This window comes from Eucalyptus grandis, chromosome 1 (genome assembly GCF_016545825.1).
Source record: "Eucalyptus grandis isolate ANBG69807.140 chromosome 1, ASM1654582v1, whole genome shotgun sequence".
Taxonomy (NCBI): domain Eukaryota; kingdom Viridiplantae; phylum Streptophyta; class Magnoliopsida; order Myrtales; family Myrtaceae; genus Eucalyptus; species Eucalyptus grandis.
Window position 1 is genome coordinate 38,610,118 of NC_052612.1, and position 20,505 is coordinate 38,630,622.

At 40.1% G+C, this 20,505-nt stretch overlaps 1 protein-coding gene across 1 annotated transcript; it reads left to right on the top strand.

Annotated features, from left to right (window-relative positions):
• Positions 1–3,600: 3,600 nt before the first annotated feature.
• LOC120286655 (uncharacterized protein DDB_G0282077-like) lies at positions 3,601–12,109 on the top strand. The gene is made up of 2 exons (XM_039299015.1): positions 3,601–3,800; positions 11,389–12,109. The coding sequence occupies exons 1-2, from the start codon at positions 3,601–3,603 to the stop codon at positions 12,107–12,109; spliced, it is 921 nt and encodes a 306-aa protein (XP_039154949.1).
• The last annotated feature ends 8,396 nt before the right edge of the window (positions 12,110–20,505 follow it).

Consider the following 20,505-nt stretch of genomic DNA (forward strand, 5'->3'; position numbering starts at 1 on the left):
TACCAAATGCTGCCTTTTGAATTACTTTTATTCCAGAAGGCCAAGTATAGCTCTAAGTGATAATTGTGAGGATAAAGAGACTCGCAAAGAAACATTTAGGACAATGGGGCAATATGCCCACTCTGGACGGCGAAGTACATGATAATTTCGTGAGATATTACTTGTACTGACTATCATGTATGCATCTAATCATCGGAACTATTATAAATGGTTTTATTTCAAATACTAATCTGTACATTCAAAATAAATAAATGATTTTCCACAACGATTTTATATTCTAATGAGGGTTTTGCTATAACAAATTATATTACTTAACAAGTAAGTTAACAACAATGGATCAAAGGGAGCGAGGTTCGCTTAAATCAACTTTTTTTTTTTTTTTTTTTTTGGTGACCCAGGGAACCTCCGCACAGCCGACAGCTGGGAAGTAAACCCTGGGGAGACACGTAGGAAACCACCACCCACGCACCCCGGGTAAGTAGCCAAATGATCCGTCAGTCTCCCTGCAACTTGCGTTGGAGGGGCTTCGAACTCTAGACCTCCTACGTGGAAGTCTGGAGTCTACCCAACGGAGCCACCGCGGCAGATGGTAACCTATATAGTTCATGACAAACTCGCACCAACCCATGCTTATCTTTTTGTCCATTTAAATGGAATATGGAAACAAATATGCTTTATATGTCTACGGAAACTCTTTTGATAAAAAAATGTATCGTCTATTTGATGGAACTGGAATTCTAGTTTCTCTTCTCTGAGTCATATTCACTCAATATGCCCAGTGCTCTTAGGAGCACTGGGATTCTATTTTCTCTTCATTCCAAGATTCTATTTTCTCTTCTCTGTATGATTCTCTATATGAGTTTTATGCTACATAAGCCCGTTGAGACCATTATGCTTTCAGGACAGAGATAATAGACCCCGCTTCCCTTAGGACCTACCTTAAAGACAATGGAGTGGAAAACATTAAAAAAAAAGATTAAATAAATTTTATTAACCAAATCGAATTAACAGTTTAATTTGCAGGGGTCCTGCCGCAGAGTGGGGTTGCGCGGGGTTATTAAGTGGGGTTGGTAATACTTGTCATGTAATATTTTTTTAAGTTTGGATAAATAAATGTAATGAAACAGCAAAGCGGATTTCAAATATAATATTTAAAAATCAATTTCCGCTCAAATCCACGGGAACTCCTTGGCTTTGCTATATTAGGTAGCAACTGCTCGACTTAATTATATTCACAAGCATAAATACTTTTAACTTCATCATCACTACTGCAAATGGTATTAAAAAAATAATAATAAGAAAATTACTCTTCACAGAGGTTCGCCGTTTCTACCCCCGGAGGTTTGCCGTCCATTTCGTTAGTGCGCAACTCAATCCGATTTAAATTTGATATAAATTTGTTGTGGAAAAACATTTATTTATTTTGTATGTATTGAGAAATTCATGAGGAATGACTTTCATTTGCTGTGGAGCCGGTGGAGCCGGTGGAGATCCAAAATTAAAAAAATATAAAAAGTAAATCCTTTCAAAAAGAATCTTGTACTTTACCCACGTTTAGCTATCCCATGCCGTTTTCATTTTCATTTCTAAAATTTAATTGTGCCACGGGAGAAGATCTCCAATCATTCGCTTGGTTCACGGCTAAACATTGTAGGCTAAGCACAATTAATGAAAAGAATAAGCTTTTGTCACATATCCGAGGGTTACACTGATAGATCATAGCGATTCATTCCGATTAAGCTTCCAAATGATCCATAGGCACCTTTAGTGCTCAGCTTCAATAATTTAGTAATTATAGGCTATATTTTAGTTACTGTAATCCCTACCTTAGTATCACATCAAAAATACTATGGAAAGAGACTAATGAGCCATGACGAAATGATACATAGTGATACGGCGGATGGCTATTAAAGTGGAACAATACGTAGGAAAACTAAACTCAAGCAATAATAAGAAAACTAAGCCTATGTCGCGACCTAAATTTTCAGGGGCAATCCTAAAGTTTAGGTTAATGGATTACTAAGTCTGAAGACTTGGCGCGGACCCTCCCAGTCCTACCAATCGCGACTTGAAATTAATCTATTTAAACATGCAATTCTATTCAATTTGGAGCCGCCACTAATCAATTAGGGTTGATTAGAAACCCAAATAAAGTATGGGAGAATACTTTATTTTTACGAATCAGAGATTCAATAGGTCCGGGGACATGGTTACGCTAGATTAGTCTAACGCCCTTTCGGTACCTTTTATTTAAAAAAAAAATTATTTTGCGGGCAATGTTGATTAATTTAAATCTAAGCTACTAACATGCAAATAGTGGTCATGCGAGTGCACAATCAATAAAATAACATTCAATGAAAATGCTAATAAAAATGCATGCCCTAAACATGATTTCTAAATGACAAGACACTTAATTTTTTTCTTTTCTTTTTTTTTTTTATTTTAAAAAATGTTAATTATATGCAATCTTAATCTAAATTTAATATGCATGGATTTATTTTAATGACATGCGAGATGCAATTCATATGGTATGACTTAAACTTATCACTATATGTATGCAATCTAATTTTTATAATCCTAACTATGCATGTGCTACATGATATGAGATGAATGACATTGTATTTCTACATGCATACTCTTTTATGATTATGATTCATTTTTTAATGCATATATGCAACCTATGCTAAATAATGATGATATGAATTAACCTATTAACTAACTAAGGAAATGATCTTTTTTGTGTTCTTTTTTAATGACTTAATAATTCTTATTAAAAAATAATTATGCAATACTGATCTTCGGCTTTTTTATTAAAAAAATTACACAACGAGAATATTAAAACATTAACCTACGACCCACTAACTAAGGTGCAACATATGGTGTGGACATTATGAAATCTATATAACCTAAATAACAAATTTTTTTTTTATTTTATATTTTTTACGTTTTGGTTTTATTAAAGGAAAATCATCCTAATTCTACATGAATCTAAAAAAATGCAAAGCTTTGAATATAAAATGCATATGGACCTAAGTACTTAAATTCTAGATATGCATAATATGTGAGGAGCAAATAATGATGATGCACCAAAATATAATTCATCAATGTATATCAATGACATATTTTAACGCAAGTCAATAATGCAAAGCAAACCATAAATTTGTCATAAAAAGTTGAAATAATCAAAAATCTAACCCGCTGTCTCGCGGTTCAATATTTTTGATTATCATGGCTTAATATGGCAAATTTCCTAATCAGATAATAAATCAAAATAAATCAAGTTAGAATAAAAACAAAACATGAAATCAAATATCTAGAAAATCACCTAGTCCAACTCACGGTTGGCTTGAGGAATGGCGAGGAGCAGCTGGTGGTTCGGTGATGGGTTGCCGTTCGAACAAGGGCTATCCGTTGGAGCTCCGGCGAGGTTCGGGCAAGAACAGACCTGCAAAAAACAGAAGAGGCAGCAGATGGCTTTGTTCGGGCGCGCAACAAAGAAGCGAGAGGAGCAGCAACGTCGGGTACGGGGACGTCGGGCCACGGGACCGATTCAGTTGAGGCAGCAGACACAAAGTGGGGAGAGCTCCCGGAGGTACGGTGATGGTCCGGCAGAGGTGGCGTCTCACGGGTGTGTGGCAGCTCGGTTCCGACGTCGCGGGTCAGCAATGGAACTCGGAGCAGGAGCGGCGGGCTTCGGAGCTCGGCGTCGCGCGGGCAGCAGCAGGTCGCGATGGCCGGCGCGGGTTCAGTGGTGCTCAGCCGACGGCAAAGGGAATCGTCGGGCACCGGGTCGAGCAAAGGTGACGCGGCGTCGGGCGAGCAGCGCGGAGGTGCGGGCGCCTGCAGAGGCGGGCACAGTGGTGCAGATCTCGGTTCGAGCCGCTGCGGTCGGGAGCGGCACGGCTTCGGCAAGCGTCGGCGAGGGGCTGGGTAGATCACGAATGCGAGAGAGGTCGTCGGGCGATGGTGGCTCGGGATAGGGAGCAATGGCGGAGCTATCACCGGCGGCGACGGAAAGCGAGGGAGGACGTCGGTGCTTGCAGGGCCGGGCGTCACGGGAGGAGACTTGCGCGCAGTGGTCGTTGCAGCAGCGTCGGGACGAGCTCGCTGGTGCGAGAGGTGCGGTCGTCGGGCGTCGCACCGAGTGGTCGCGGACGCAGCAACAGCGGAGGTGTGGGCCGGTTCGGAATCGGCGGTGTCGCGGGTTGCGAAGCGCGGTGGTGTCGCGGGCGTCGGCACTTGGGTCGTCGTGAGTCGGCGCGACGATGGCTGGTGGAGACCGGCGATGCGAGCGCAGCGGGTGAAGAGAAACTCACGATTGGGCAGCAAATGTGGGGAAGAAGATGAACAGTAAATGTCCCATCACTTCTTCCCCTCGCTTTGGCTTTTTCCTTTCCTTTTCACTTTTTCCTCTGCTAGCCGCACACTCTCTCTCTTTCGTACTCTCTCTTTCTCCTCTTTTTTATTTTCTTCACTTTTCAATTTTTGACGAAAAATAACCTTCGCTCTCTTCTAAACATGAAGAGAAACCCCCTATTTATAAAGCGGAAACTCGAATTTGTTTCGCCGGTGGAGATTTTCGCTCAACCTCCCGCCGGTGGAGATTTTTGCTCAACCTCTCAACAACAAAGTGGCTCCAAAATCCCACAGTTGAGTTTTTTTGAATTTTGAAATGAAAATATATTTTCAACAACAAAGATTTTCAAAAACTGAATTTTATTTAATTTATTATTTTCTTAAAAAAAATATTAGGTGTCAACAGCCCCTCTTTGAAGGGAAGCTCGTAGAGGTTTCCTTCAAAGATAAATGACACCTAAATTTAAACCATGCAAAATGAATATGCAAATGCTAATTGTAATGACCTTTTTTTTTTTTTTTTTTTTTTGGAAAGAAATGGACTCAAATAAATGCGATGTCATGCAATAAAGAATGCCATGTAAATGCAATGATTTGGTCAAGAACATATATTTCAATGTGTCTATGCTCAATGAAATGCAAAATGCAAAATGAATATGGAATGCATATGCAAATGTTAATGACCTCTTTTTCAAATAAATTTAATTCTTTTTGAAATGCAAGGTCATGCAATAATGCAATGTAAATGCAATGATTTGGTCAAGAACGTAGATCTCAATGTGTCTATGCTCAATGAAATGCAAATGCAAAGAAGAACACGTACCTGTCATACTTATCGGAGATTCAAAAAGTATTATCAGGTGTGAAATGATTCCTACGAGACCCGACAAACATCTGGAAATCTTTTCAGATAATTGAAAGGCTTAAAGTCTTTAGAGATCCGGAACTCTCATCGATCCCAAGCACACTGGAATAACCTACCTTCAAGAAGGATAGAGTAGTTCTAGGCAGTCGGTGTTACATGTCCAGGACCCGTACCATTCTACGGTCGCCTAAAATAGTAACATAACTTTTCAAAGAAACTATTTTCCTAGGACCCGTACCATTCTACGGTTGCCCAGTGTGACAGTATTTGGTTGTGTCTAGGACTCGTACCATTCTACGGTCGCCTAAACGGGGATTTACCTTCCAGGACTCGTACCATTCTACGGTCGCCTGAACGGGATTCACTTTCTAGGACCCGTACCATTCTACGGTCGCTTAAAATAGGGAATAGGTGTTGTCGAGGACCCGTACCACTCTACGGTCGCCTTGACGGAGAATTGATTTTTCAGGACCCGTACCATTCTACGGTCGCTCGAATGGGGAAACCGCTTTTCAGGACCCATACCATTCTACGGTCGCCTGTTAGAGCAATAAATGTTGTTTTAGGACCCGTACCATTCTACGGTCGCCTAAATCAAACTGAATCAAGAAAAATCTTTGGGGATTTGGGACTCTCATCAAATCCCAAGCACCTGAAATTGCATCAAGTACTTAAAAATTCAAAACATCTGGAAATCACATCAGACGCTCGAAAAGACAAATACTTGGAAGTCACATCAAGCATTTTAAAGGTTCAAATATCTCGAGTTCACACTAGACATTTGAAAATATTTTACTAAACATCTGGAAGTCACATCAGACATTTGGAAAGACAAACACTTGGAAGTCACATCAAGCATTTAAGGGTTCAAATATCTGAAGTTCACACTAGACATTTGAAAATATTTTATAAATGGGTACTTGGAATTCTCATCAAGCACCAAGATGACTGAACAAACTCAGGGTTTCAAAGCCAATTTTTGGTCTTTGAGGAAAAATTCAATGATGGCTTTATCAAGCTTCTACTGGAAAAATTATCACAAGGACAATTTTCAGTTATAATGTGAATCTCTTGAACATGCTAAATGAGACACTTTTGGTGTGAAATTGCTTTTTCACTCGCTCTCATTTAGGAGGGGTTATTTGTCCCGACCATTGATGCGGGAATATATCACTCAATCTTATCATCATCTTGTTGACAAGAGTTCAAATTTTCTTGCAATCAGTACGATCTTACCAATCTGAGAGGTCTTTGACAAGGATTGTAATGTGGGCTTGGTCAATGGCTTAACAAAGGGATTCTTTGAGTCAAAGCAATTGAAAGAACAATTCTGTAATCATCTCCGGGTTTACAAGTCAAGAACCCTGCAAAATGAGAAAGAAATAATCTTGCTCGCACTTCTTCGAGCAATGCTTAAAACATATGAATTCCTATGTTAATTCAAGTGCCCTAATCTGAAGAGACTTTGTAAGGGACGTAACATAGGCTTGGTTCTTGGGTTTGAGAAACGAAAGGATCGTTAGGCTCAAAGATGTGTGTAATGGGTAAGAGTTGGTGATCATCTTGACATTACCACCAGTTTTCTTCGCCACGGATTGTCTTTTTGACAAATTTCTTTATTGGCTCAAGAGTTTATCATTGATGCCAATGATTGTTTAACTGGAGATCTTTTCTCAAAATCATTTTCTTTGATGATAGGCATCGATCAGGCACACTGCTCTTTTTTCATGCCCCCCAATTCATCAGTCATTTCTCTCTTCTTTTCACGGGCATTGGCCTTGCTTTTACCAGGCACACTGCTTTTTCTTGCCCCTTATTTTTTGCATTTATTTTCTCTGGACTCACACAGTTTTCTTTCATCAGCATTTTAGACCATGCTATTCGAATGATTGTCTTTCATCTTGCCCCAGTGTAGGGGATGATCACCAACTGGGTTTGACATGAAATGAATTCATAGGCTCAAGTGGGCTATGCAAAGGATATAAGTGTGTAGGATAAAGAAAGAACTGCTCTTCGTCATCCTAAGGCACTTAAATTATCACATGAATTCAATGTAATGGCACAACTTGAAGATTGATTCAAGTGAAAGCAAGAAAATTTCAACTCATTTTCCTTCTCCTTCAATGTCAACTTACCTCCATTTGCCCCAATGTGGGGTGGTTCTTGACAGGGGTAGTATGAAAGAAATTCTTCAAGTATTTGGGCTCAAAGAGGGGTTAAACAAGGGTTCATTGATAGAGAAATGAACTGCCCTCGTCATTTTAGTTGTCGTACTTTTCGCAAAGAAAACTCTTCACCTTGAAGTACAAGACGTTTTCATACTCACCTCACAATGTATAAACAAGGGACTGTGTATGGGATAAAGCTTGCCTTTCACACCTCATTTAGCATGTTCAAGTAATTCGACATCTTTCACTGAATTATCCATTTTGATAAATTTCAAGTGGAATTGACAAATTGCACAATATCATGTGGAAGCATTCTATAATGACAAAAAGGCCATGCTCTATCAAATCATAAAGTCAAAGCTGTTAAGTGTCTATGTCTTGCCCCTCTTTGCAAAGGAGCTCATAGAGATTCCTTAAATGTGCGCAAAGCTGCACCTGAAACATAAAGCAAATTATTAAATGAAACAAACGGGTAAATTAGATGCATGCTGGAAGATGATTTTATTTTGAAATTTTTTCAAGGGAACATGAAGAAGCCTAGCCTTCAGAATTAGCTCCTTGCTGTTTTCTTTTTGGTAGGATTTCATCACAGGGCTAGTTTGGTATACTTCAACATGCCCTTAAAACATGAAAATCTCAATGTATTTTATTGGATGAAAAGCAAATTACATTATTGAAATAAGGGAAATGCTAGAATTGAAAATGCAAATATGCAAATATGGAAAGCAATAAAGACTCCTGCGCAGAGGAGTGTGCAAATAATTAATATTTTCCTACTCTCGAGCTTTGTCGATGACAAACACTAAATTCTCTTTGAATAGTTTAGTCATTCCCTTGAGTGCATCATCAGAGCTCTCAATCTTTAGAGGTGCGGGATCATCTATGCCACCCCATCCATCTGGGATGATATCCCGTGGGTCGAAGTAGGAGCTGGGAGGAGCTGAATACTTTACATAATAATCGAATTTGCCACTTGGTTGCCCTGTGGTGTCCATCACTTCTTTATCTCTCAAATCGGCCACAGGAGTATGTTGTGGTAACACCACTTCAACTTGCGGAGCTTGTGGGGCAATGTTTGCTTGGAGAGAGTCGATTTGCTTAGAGAGCTGCTCAAGAACATTCAGGACTTGCTTCATCTCTGATTCAAGAGCAACACGAGCTTGTTCAGCAACACGTGTTTGTTCGGTGTTGCCAGCCATTGTTGTCCAAGAACGAGTAAGGATTGGTGATCTTGGATTAGCCGTGTTGTCACCTGTCAATGTAAAAATAATACAGTAAGTATCATAACAAATGAGATTGGTCCATGACAACGGTCAATCGCTTATTTTATTAAGTGAAATCAAATTCCAAAGACATCAACTTAAAATGCTAACATAACTCCCTAGGAAATTAAATTCCTAAAACATCAATCTAAGAAATTGAAATAACATCATAAAGCTCGAATTAAACTCTTAAATCTAGCGACTCTTTTCTATATACAATTGGGAGATCACAGTCTTCCGAAGCTTCTTGTTCTGTCGAACCAACTCAGAAATACGAGCTTCTTTATTTAAATTGTTCCACCACCCTCTGAGCTCAATCTTGGGAGTTGGAACGAATTGAACATCGGATCTCCCCATTGCATATAAAATAAGACCGACAACGAAACCTAATGTCATGGACCAACGAAATTGCAAGTAAGTAAATTGCAATAGCGAGAATTTAAACAACTTACTTTTACTGGAAAGAGATGACAATCACATAGACACACGCATGAAATGTGGGGCTCGATTTCTATCTAGATGGCTTAACAAAATTGAGCTAAAAGGATGATCTGACCGTTGCAGTCTCGCATTAACGTGTCAGGTCCTCCTAACCCCGGCTCAGTCGAATGGAATGTCTAATATCACGCAGTCTCGCGGATATGGACAAACACATTCAACACCATGAAGAACTTTCGGGGAAGAGAAGGTCAACCTCTATATAGCAGTCTCGCTTTAGAGGAAGTATCATTCCCAACACCATCCTAAAAATCCTATCGCAGCCCAGGTCCGGCAGCAGCTTGTGTGTGCAATAGTGTAGTGCTAAAAACAATAAAACATGCACAACAGTTTAATTGCAAACAACACTTCTATAGTTCAACCATTCATTCTTAACTCCAACCTGCAAAACAAGGGTTAGCAAAGACTACCCCCTTATACCTCCCATCTGCAAAAACATTTAACACTTCATGTTAGGAGCGTACCTTGTTTCCATGCTGCCAAACAAAATATTTTTTTTTAAAAAAATAAAAAAAATAAAACAGGCCTATGTCCACTATGAGTTTTAACTCTGTCCCCAGCGGAGTCGCCAAACTGTCGCGACCTAAATTTTCAGGGGCAATCCTAAAGTTTAGGTTAATGGATTACTAAGTCTGAAGACTTGGCGCGGACCCTCCCAGGTCCTACCAATCGCGACTTGAAATTAATCTATTTAAACATGCAATTCTATTCAATTTGGAGCCGCCACTAATCAATTAGGGTTGATTAGAAACCCAAATAAAGTATGGGAGAATACTTTATTTTTACGAATCAGAGATTCAATAGGTCCGGGGACATGGTTACGCTAGATTAGTCTAACGCCCTTTCGGTACCTTTTATTTAAAAAAAAAAATTATTTTGCGGGCAATGTTGATTAATTTAAATCTAAGCTACTAACATGCAAATAGTGGTCATGCGAGTGCACAATCAATAAAATAACATTCAATGAAAATGCTAATAAAAATGCATGCCCTAAACATGATTTCTAAATGACAAGACACTTAATTTTTCTTTTCTTTTTTTTTTTTTAAAAAATGTTAATTATATGCAATCTTAATCTAAATTTAATATGCATGGATTTATTTTAATGACATGCGAGATGCAATTCATATGGTATGACTTAAACTTATCACTATATGTATGCAATCTAATTTTTATAATCCTAACTATGCATGTGCTACATGATATGAGATGAATGACATTGTATTTCTACATGCATACTCTTTTATGATTATGATTCATTTTTTAATGCATATATGCAACCTATGCTAAATAATGATGATATGAATTAACCTATTAACTAACTAAGGAAATGATCTTTTTTGTGTTCTTTTTTTAATGACTTAATAATTCTTATTAAAAATAATTATGCAATACTGATCTTCGGCTTTTTTATTAAAAAATTACACAACGAGAATATTAAAACATTAACCTACGACCCACTAACTAAGGTGCAACATATGGTGTGGACATTATGAAATCTATATAACCTAAATAACAAATTTTTTTATTTTATTTTATATTTTTTACGTTTTGGTTTTATTAAAGGAAAATCATCCTAATTCTACATGAATCTAAAAAAATGCAAAGCTTTGAATATAAAATGCCTATGGACCTAAGTACTTAAATTCTAGATATGCATAATATGTGAGGAGCAAATAATGATGATGCACCAAAATATAATTCATCAATGTATATCAATGACATATTTTAACGCAAGTCAATAATGCAAAGCAAACCATAAATTTGTCATAAAAAGTTGAAATAATCAAAATCTAACCCGCTGTCTCGCGGTTCAATATTTTTGATTATCATGGCTTAATATGGCAAATTTCCTAATCAGATAATAAATCAAAATAAATCAAGTTAGAATAAAAACAAAACATGAAATCAAATATCTAGAAAATCACCTAGTCCAACTCACGGTTGGCTTGAGGAATGGCGAGGAGCAGCTGGTGGTTCGGTGATGGGTTGCCGTTCGGAACAAGGGCTATCCGTTGGAGCTCCGGCGAGGTTCGGCAGTAACCAGACCTGCAGCAAAACAGAAGAGGCAGCAGATGGCTCTGTTCGGGCGCGCAACAGCAAGCAGAGGAGCAGCAACGTCGGGTACAGGGACGTCGGGCTACTGGGACTGATTCAGGTTGAGGCAGAGCACCAGTGGAGAGCTCCCGGAGGTACGGTGATGGTCCGGCAGAGGTGGCGTCTCACGGGTGTGTGGCAGCTCGGTTCCGACGTCGCGGGTCAGCAATGGAACTCGGAGCAGGAGCGGCGGGCTTCGGAGCTCCGGCGTCGCGCTGGGCAGCAGCAGGTCGCGATGGCCGGCGCGGGTTCTGGTGGTGCTCAGCGACGGCAAAGGGGAATCGTCGGGCACCGGGTCGAGCAAAGGTGACGCGGCGTCGGGGCAGAGCAGCGCGGGAGGTCTGGGCGCTGCAGAGGCGGGCACAGGTGGTGCAGATCTGGTTCGAGCTGCTGCGGTCAGGAGCGGCACAGCTTCAGCAAGCGTCGGCGAGGGGCTGGGTAGATCACGAACAGAGAGGTCGTCAGGGCGATGGTGGCTCGGGATAGGGAGCAATGGCGGAGCTATCACCGGCGGCAGACGGAAAGCGGGGGAGGACGTCGGTGCTGCAGGCTGGCGTCACGGGAGGAGACTTGCGGCAGTGGTCGTTGCAGCAGGCGTCGGGACGAGCTCGCTGGTGCAGAGGTGCGGTCGTCGGGCGTCAGGCACCGAGTGGTCGCGGACGCAGCAACAGCGGAGGTGTGGGCCGGTTCGGAATCGGCAGTGTCGCGGGTTGCAGAAGCGCGGTGGTGTCGCTGGGCGTCGGCACTTGGGTCGTCGTGAGTCGGCGCGACGATGGCTGGTGGAGACCGGCGATGCGAGCGCAGCGCGGGTGAAGAGAAACTCACGATTGGGCAGCAAATGTGGGGAAGAAGATGAACAGTAAATGTCCCATCACTTCTTCCCCTCTGCTTTGGCTTTTTCCTTTCCTTTTCACTTTTTCCTCTGCAGCTGCACACTCTCCTCTGCTTTCGTACTCTCTCTTTCTCCTCTTTTTTATTTTCTTCACTTTTCAATTTTTGACGAAAAATAACCTTCGCTCTCTTCTAAACATGAAGAGAAACCCCCCTATTTATAAAGCGGAAACTCGAATTTGTTTCGCCGGTGGAGATTTTCGCTCAACCTCCCGCCGGTGGAGATTTTTGCTCAACCTCTCAACAACAAAGTGGCTCCAAAATCCCACAGTTGAGTTTTTTTGAATTTTGAAATGAAAATATATTTTCAACAACAAAGATTTTCAAAAACTGAATTTTATTTAATTTATTATTTTCTTAAAAAAAATATTAGGTGTCAACAGCCTAGGAAAACTAAACTAAACCAGCAAAGCTAGAGCAACAGAAAAATTTCTGAGAGGCTGTTCTTCTTAAGGGACTCTGAAGACCTAGGAAAACTAAACTAAAGGCAAAGCAGATACGTTTTCATGAGGGACAATGACATGGACAATCCCTACATTTTGACTTAATATGTAATTTGATCTCTAAATTTTTAATTTGTCCAATGTCATTAAGCTGATAAAGTCAAATTATAATCGTGAGTAGAGGAATTCTTCAAGCTGAAAGAAATCGAGATGAACAAAAGCAGTGCATGTGATCTGAATTTTTACAATAGATGTCAGAACAATATTTGTTTGCATTGCTTATCCTTATTGTTCGGGAATATAGCATGCTTATGATAGGACAAAACTTTTTCATAGAATTAATAAGGCTATACCTTGAGTTTTTAAAAAAATTTCTTACCAGTGATTCCATCCGCCATTAATTTGCTTATGGTGACTTTTCACTATCTCCCTAATCCTCCTCATTGACGGAAGTCGGTAATTTAATACAGGCCGCTTTGAACCCTTAAGAATATTAGAAGGTGGGGCAAATTATTAATACAGGCCGCTTCTTCTGTAAATGACCTTCCTTTGAACCCTTAAGAATATTAGATGCTGCATCTTTTCCAAAAATAACAGCCAAAAATGCAATTATTTGAATGGTCTTCCCAAGCCCCCTGCTCCAAAGAAAAGCACACACGAAAATAAATGTAAACTGGCTATCTTGCCTAGATTGGTATTGCAAGCAAAACGAATTACGGCCAAAATTTAAAAAGTCGCTCATGCACACAAGCACAATTCTACCATAAAAGCATGCCTAAGCTCACAAAATTGCTGACATCTGGCAAGACCAGAAACTATTTCAGAGTTCAAAATAAACACAAAGCTCTTCTGGTTTGCATGATTTAGTGCGAGCGTGCACACATGAGGTTTGTATGTCATCCCATCAATGTGGGAATCATCAAGATCTTAGACAATCTACAATCCATCACATCATCTGGGAGAGCTATGAAACCCTTAATTGGATCTGTCAAAACAATTCACTTTAAAGACAATCAACTCAATATACCCCTTTGTTCACACAATGCGACCAAGAATGAGAAGCAAGGAATTATTTTCTCCAAATAAGCAACACAGATAAGAGAAGCCACTTACATGTCATCACCAAGAACCCCTCCATGGTTGTTCTTGTACAAACCATACAAAAACTTGACGCCTCCCTTTGATGCTCGAGCAACCTGCAATTGATAGATGAGGGAACCTGCAAGTTCATCCACTTCAACGTCAACTTGCTTTTCTTTTGTTAGGTTGTGGGGGGGAGGGTGTTTGTTTGGAGCTAATTCATGACCATTAACTGCTTCATTTCTTCCTTTCAAATGAAAAAAGGAGCAAGTAAATAGGTACGCTCTGCTTGCATACTTCGTAAGCCGGAGAATCACGTAAACAGAGCTGCCAATCGACCATTTTTCGCCATTTTGCCCAAATTCTATAGAACAAGATGAAGTCTTTAATGCTTAAGCAATCACTAATCCTCAAATCAATCGAGCCCGACAGTTCGATCATCCTCGCTTTCCTTTCGGAAGTCACAATTACTCGACCGTTTATATTTTCCCCAAACAACGTCAAACGCAAACACTTCACCTGAACGACAGGAGCTTCTCTTCGGAAGACAAGACCAGCGGTTCGAACGGCCCGGTGTGATCAAACTGGAAGCTCGCCGACTTCGGCCTCCCGAACAGCACCCTCCCTTTCTCCACCTCCTCCTCCGCCTCCTCCTCGCCCTCCGCACCTCCTTCCTTAAATCCAGCGCGGTCGCGGTCGAGGTCCTCCTTTGGCCGGACGTGCGGGGGACGGTCCTCCGAAGGGAAGGAGCCCTGGAGGCGCAGGAGCTGCTGCGATAGGGACGACTTGGGAGGCTTCCTGAGGATTTCCGGGCTCGAATTGTTGGGACAGCGAGGGATTCGACGGGGAGGTTGAGTCGGTGGCAGTGAGGAAGGACGAGGAAGGGAGGGTGGAGCAGGGCTTGAGCGTCTCTTTCAACGCGTGCAGCGACATTAGAGAGAGAGAAGCGAAGGAGACGGTGCAGGCAGTTTCAGGGAATGGGAGAGAATCCTCGATTCCCCGTTAGGCTTCAGCTTGTATTTCCGCACCCCGCTGAAGTCGAGACAGAGGAGAGACTCGGGATTTGGAAAACAAAACGCGCGGGCGGGCGGGTCGGTTCTTTATGGCGGTTCGGGTTTGGTAACCCAAGTTACGGGCCTCTTGCGGCCCATTTGGGGCGGTGAGGCCCACACTCCCAAAGCCGCTCGTTCAGTCGTGCCTCTTCTTTTTTAAAAAAAGAAAAAAAAATCTAATTTCAGTATAAGGAATTAGGAACAACCAAAAATTATGAATTTATCAATTTACGCATGTAATTAGTAATTGCTGCTTACACGAGAGAACCACTAAAACATCTATTTAGTTATCAATGCTGGACTAAATTGGGAGGCTAGTTAATTTACAAAGCAAGTTCCTTCGATCTGAAAATTTCTCGAATGATAAATTTAAGTAGGAATTCTAGACCGACCGTCCTAAGACAAATGTCACATGAACAGCAAGACAAATGTAGTGTGAAATCCAAAATACAATGAAATTTTCTTTTCCTATTCTTTGCTAGAGAAGCGCGTGGGAAGTTGACTCACGACAACAATTGAATTCCATCGAGCATTGAATTCTTCTCAATTAATCCCAAAATCCAATTTCAAAAGGATCAAAATTCAAAACTCAACCGTCTTCCACTTCAATCCCTTTTTCACCTCGTCACCCTCCTTCTCATTATGAATGGATCGAGTCCCACTTCAATTGATTCTAGTCATGGCCCTAGCCATGTCCATCAAATCGTCATCGCCATTCAACCCACATAGCGACCTCAATCATTTATTGAGTCATAAGTGTAGTGCTAGGGCCACTCCGTCATGGACGTGCGATAGTGACATACGAGGGCACCTCCATGAGGCTTGCGTTTTAGGTGTCGTGGGATGAGTTGGAGAGTGCTTACACATAGGGGGAAGTACATAAGTTATAGCGTCCTCAAGAAAGACAATGTCCCATGCACCATAGGGGGAAATCATACTACAACTGTGCCAAGTTCGGTAAGGCCAATCCTTATAAGTGGGGATTCAACACTATCACTCATTGTTTGTGTGAGATCTATCAATTGACAAGTCCTTTTTTTCATAGTCTTCAAGAAGCAATCAATTGTCACTTTATCAACAATTGAAGCAGAATTTGCTGTTGCAACTTCATGCGCCTGTCAAACCATATGGTTACGGAAGATTCTTGGAGAGCTTCAGTTCAAACAGCAAAAAGCAACTACAATCTACTGTGACAATAGCTCAGCTATCAAACTGTCCAAAAATCTAGTTCTACATGGGAGGAGCAAGCATATAGATGTGAAGTACCACTTCGTAAGAGATCTTACAAATGATGAAGTAGTTGAGCTAATTTTCTATAGAAGTGAAGATCAAGTGGCTGATATATTCACCAAGCCCCTAAAGTTGCCCATGTTTCAGAAGCTGAGAAAGCTCCTTGATGTCCGTTTGTTGGATATTCCAAATTGAGAGAAGATCATTTAAATTGATTGTTTGCAACATCAGTTTAAGGGAGGGAATGTTGAATGAGTCAATTTCTTTTTGGTTTGTTTTTCATGTGTTAATAGTCTATTAAGCACTCCTATTATGTGGGTTTGTTGTTGTACGTGTTAAGTTAGTGAGCTGTGGTAGTTACTTGTTGGTGTAAAGCCTATATAAAGGCTATGGCGCCAGTTTTATAAATGGTGTTCTGCAAACAATTCTTCTTCCTTCGTGTATATCTTTCAATCTTCTATTTTCAACATGGAACAGCCCTATGGTCTTCTACACTGAGACCGCATGGATCAAGCAAGTCAACGCCGCTGGCTACTTTCGGCGAGACTACCTAATCGAGAAGTGGATGGCGGCGAAAGGAGGAGGAGGAGGAGAAGAAGAAGGAAGCCGGCGATGAGAGATGGGCAATTCACCATGGTTCGAGGATTGGCAACTGGAACCACTTGCTCCAACTCCAACTCTAGGTGGGGAGGAGGGTTCTCGTCATCCGAGTCAAAATCCATATGGTGAAATTCTGCTTCCCGTTACTCTGTGAGGAGGCCGAACCCGAAGTCGAAGAGACCGATGCAACTCCTTATGTCTTGGACTCGAGTAGGTGAAGACTAGAGACTGAAGATTGCCCCACCCCTTCGATCGAAACTGTCCAGCGCTCCGGCTTCCCGCGAGTCGGCCTCGTAGGTGATGGTGTGCAGGGGAGGATTTGTCGGCAAAAGAGAACAAGTCCGTGCTTCCATGGCAAGAGGGTTCGTCAACATCTGATTTTGATTTGGCTGAGTTAGACTTGATTATCATATGTATTTGTATTGGATGGACCATTTCTCTCTCATTGCTGTCATTATCAGGACAATAGAGATTCAGGTTTCTTGACATCTAATTAATTGCGATGGTGATTTAGAAATTAGGGAAGCATTGTTGTAGTTTTATATGCTTTCTCATTTAAGTTGCAGTTACATCGAGATTTAACCAGAAATAATTCAACTTGAATGGATGCTTTACCCTGATGGAAGAGCTTTTGAGATAGAAACTTTTTGGATGATGAGTTATCAAGTCCTAGAGTTTCAAGATCAATATTTATGTCAGTGATCATACAATTCAATTTGTATTTTTGTCAATGATAAATATTAATGTCCTAGAGGTTTAGAAATTACTGTTCTGTGGTTAGGATACTTGGTTGCATTTTCTTTTTTATTTGAGATTCTGAACTTTTAAAAATTTGGGTGTGTAATGCAGTCCAAGATGGTTGTTGAAACAAGAACTAGCAAAAATTGTTAGATTTATTAACAGATAGCTGCGTGAGAAATCAGTCAAAACTAAGGTGGTGCAGTCCTCCAGCCTCTTTAGACATTTTTCCTTCCTAGTAAATTTTAATATATGCAATTATTGTAGGTTGGTGCTTTTGCTGTCTTGAAAGAACTTGTGGTTGTATTGCCAGATTGTCTTGCTGACCACATTGGATCACTTATTCTTGGAATTGAGAAGGCACTAAGTGTATGTACATTGTCATTTTCCAAATGTTTTGTTAGAGTTTTTTGACTTTATGATGTAAATGATCTACCAGTTATTTCTCTAGCTACTAACCATCATGTTTTTATATGTACCAGGACAAGTCATCTACATGAAATTTAAAAACTGAGGCTTTAATCTTTACAAGATTGGTGTTGACTTTACATTCGCCTTCTATTTTCCATCCTTACGTAAAAGTATAATTCCAACCTTTGTTGTTGTATGCAAAATTAGGTATTACCAATGAGATTGTTAGGTGTAGAGGGCTTTATTTTTTATTTTTTTAATGTGTATGCTTTGATGTCCTTATCAGTCTGATGGCTCTTGCATTATAAGATGAAAGCACCTCTTAGCACATAAGCGACAGTATCTATTGTTATGATATGTTAACTATTTAGAAGTACCACATTTAGTTGCTCATCTAGCATTCACTATTCTCAAGACTGTTTCTGTATTAATGTCTTTTATCAACTTCTTGCTCCTCGAGCATAGTTGAAAAAACATTTACTCTTTTACTCATTAATGATGCTTATGCACTCTTACAATTTCCTTTCTTTTTTTTTTTTCGATTCTCCGGTTAATAATTGAAAAATTATGGCGAAAATGAAAAAAAAAATGAGAAACTACAAAATATAACTAAAGCAACATTAGCTTGATAATATTAGAACTCCAAAAGTAGACTAGGGATATGGGGACAAGGAGAGTAATTGGGAAGTTGGGAACTAAGAAGTAAACTAAACTACTATCCTAAGAAACGAAGGGAACTTAAAAAGAAAATTAGTACTGGAAAGTTGCAAACTGAGACAAGCAGGAACTACTATCTTAAGGAAACTTGAATGTTAGGATAGGGTTTTCGAGCTCCATACCGGCCTTTACTAACTTATTCCAAATGATTCTCTCTGTGTCATCCCCCACATTGCCAATTTCTACCCTTTCAAGTAAGCCACGGTTGGGCTGTCCAAAATAGCCATCCTTTATAGTTGTGAAAGCCTTCGCTTGATCTTCATTGTTGAGTACAAGAACTATCTCATTTTTTATGCGATTAACCACCTCAATTAGCTTATGTTCCACTTCGTTTTTGTTGATTTGCGCATATGCCTTTTCTTCCTTGTTGAACATCAGAGAAGAAAACATGAGAGCCAAAATAATAATAATAATAATAATAATAATAATAATAATAATAATAATAATAATAATAATAATAATAATAATAATAATAATAATAATAATAATAATAATAATAATAATAATAATAATAATAATAATAATAATAATTCGCGAGGAGATGAGCATCATCCCTGGTAGCCCCAGCCTTGCCAGCAAGGAGGTGAGCATCATCCCTGGCATCCCTAGCCTTGCCAGTCCCAGCCCTGCCAGCCATTTGAGTTGTTTAAGAAGAAGACAAATGGAGTAGATAGAGTGGTGGAAGGGAAATTATTCACGTGTATATATAGAGAAAAAAAATTTGAGAAGCATACAAGAAGATTGCACATTTCCGTTATTTGAAACAACGGATGTGTGGAATAGATCGGTCAAACTCGGTCAAAATAGAGTGCTTATCTTGGCCAATCTGCCCCCATCCCTTTCAACATGATGTACCACTTGCCAACCCCTGCCAACATGCTGTACCACTTATCAACCCCTGCAAAAGATGCTCTCTCATTTACGGCAACCTGCTGGAAAGTCATTTTCCCTTTTCAGGAGGCATGCTCCTCTTAAGCTTAAGGGAATGTTTCTCATCTTGTAATGTTGTAATATTGTTTTCTTACGATATGGAATAAAGAAAACCAGTCAGGGTGAAATAAGTGAAGTTCAAACTAAGCTTAATAACATTGTCATGATAATGATGTTGTCTAGCGAGACCCTCATCCTCAACTCGGTAGAAGAGCAAAAGTATTAAAAACCCCATTGTACATTAGATATTCCACGTTTTTGTTTTTGAATCGGTCCCTGGAGATATCCCCGCTTTTCCTCAGCAAAATGTGTAGTAAGTACATTCTTTAACATGTTCGCTCTTCCACCAATTGAGGACAATATCAACGTAATGATTATAAGCTTAATTCAAGCTTTATATAATTTTCTTTGTTTTACATTGTAAGAAAATAAGATAACAAGTTCGACATGATCAAGAGAAGAGTGGTCGAAAGAAGAGAAGAAAGAGAAAGATGGATGGTGGGTTAGAGGAGAAGAAATTGGATGATGGTGCAGAAAATGAGGGAAATCTATTTATCAACAGTACGATCACATTCTCGCGTTTCACCAAATCGCACCATCAAGAGATCACATCTTTTGCGTGGGTTTTCAGCAGAGAGCAAAGGAGAGGTAGTGGGGATTTCCGTGGGGTTGATAAGGATGCATTTGGTTGAAATTTTGGAAAAAGTCATTGGCAAAATGCAAAGTACTTTAGGTTAAAGAGGCTTTGCAGAATGCAAATAGTGTTTAGAAAAATGTTTGGGAAAACTTGGGAACACAATTCACCACGGCCAAACGCACTCCAAAATCAATTTCTCTCCCGAAACTAAATCAACTTAAAATCTCTTAACCCCCAGCAACAACCAGCAATGTATAGCATTATCATATGTAAATATAATTCTGAAATGATAGGTAGACAAAGCAAATATCGACACCAAGGATTTAATGTGGAAAACCCGATGCGGGAAAAACCACAAACCGCCCAAAAACATCCACTAATCACCAATAATAGTATGATACACAAAGTATTTTTCTCTAGTTACACACTAGAAGCTCAACATCAACATTACAATCATTTTTTCTCACCATATAGGCAGACAAATAAGTTTGGAGCAAGAAAACCTTAACTGTAACTGGAAAATTCGGAGA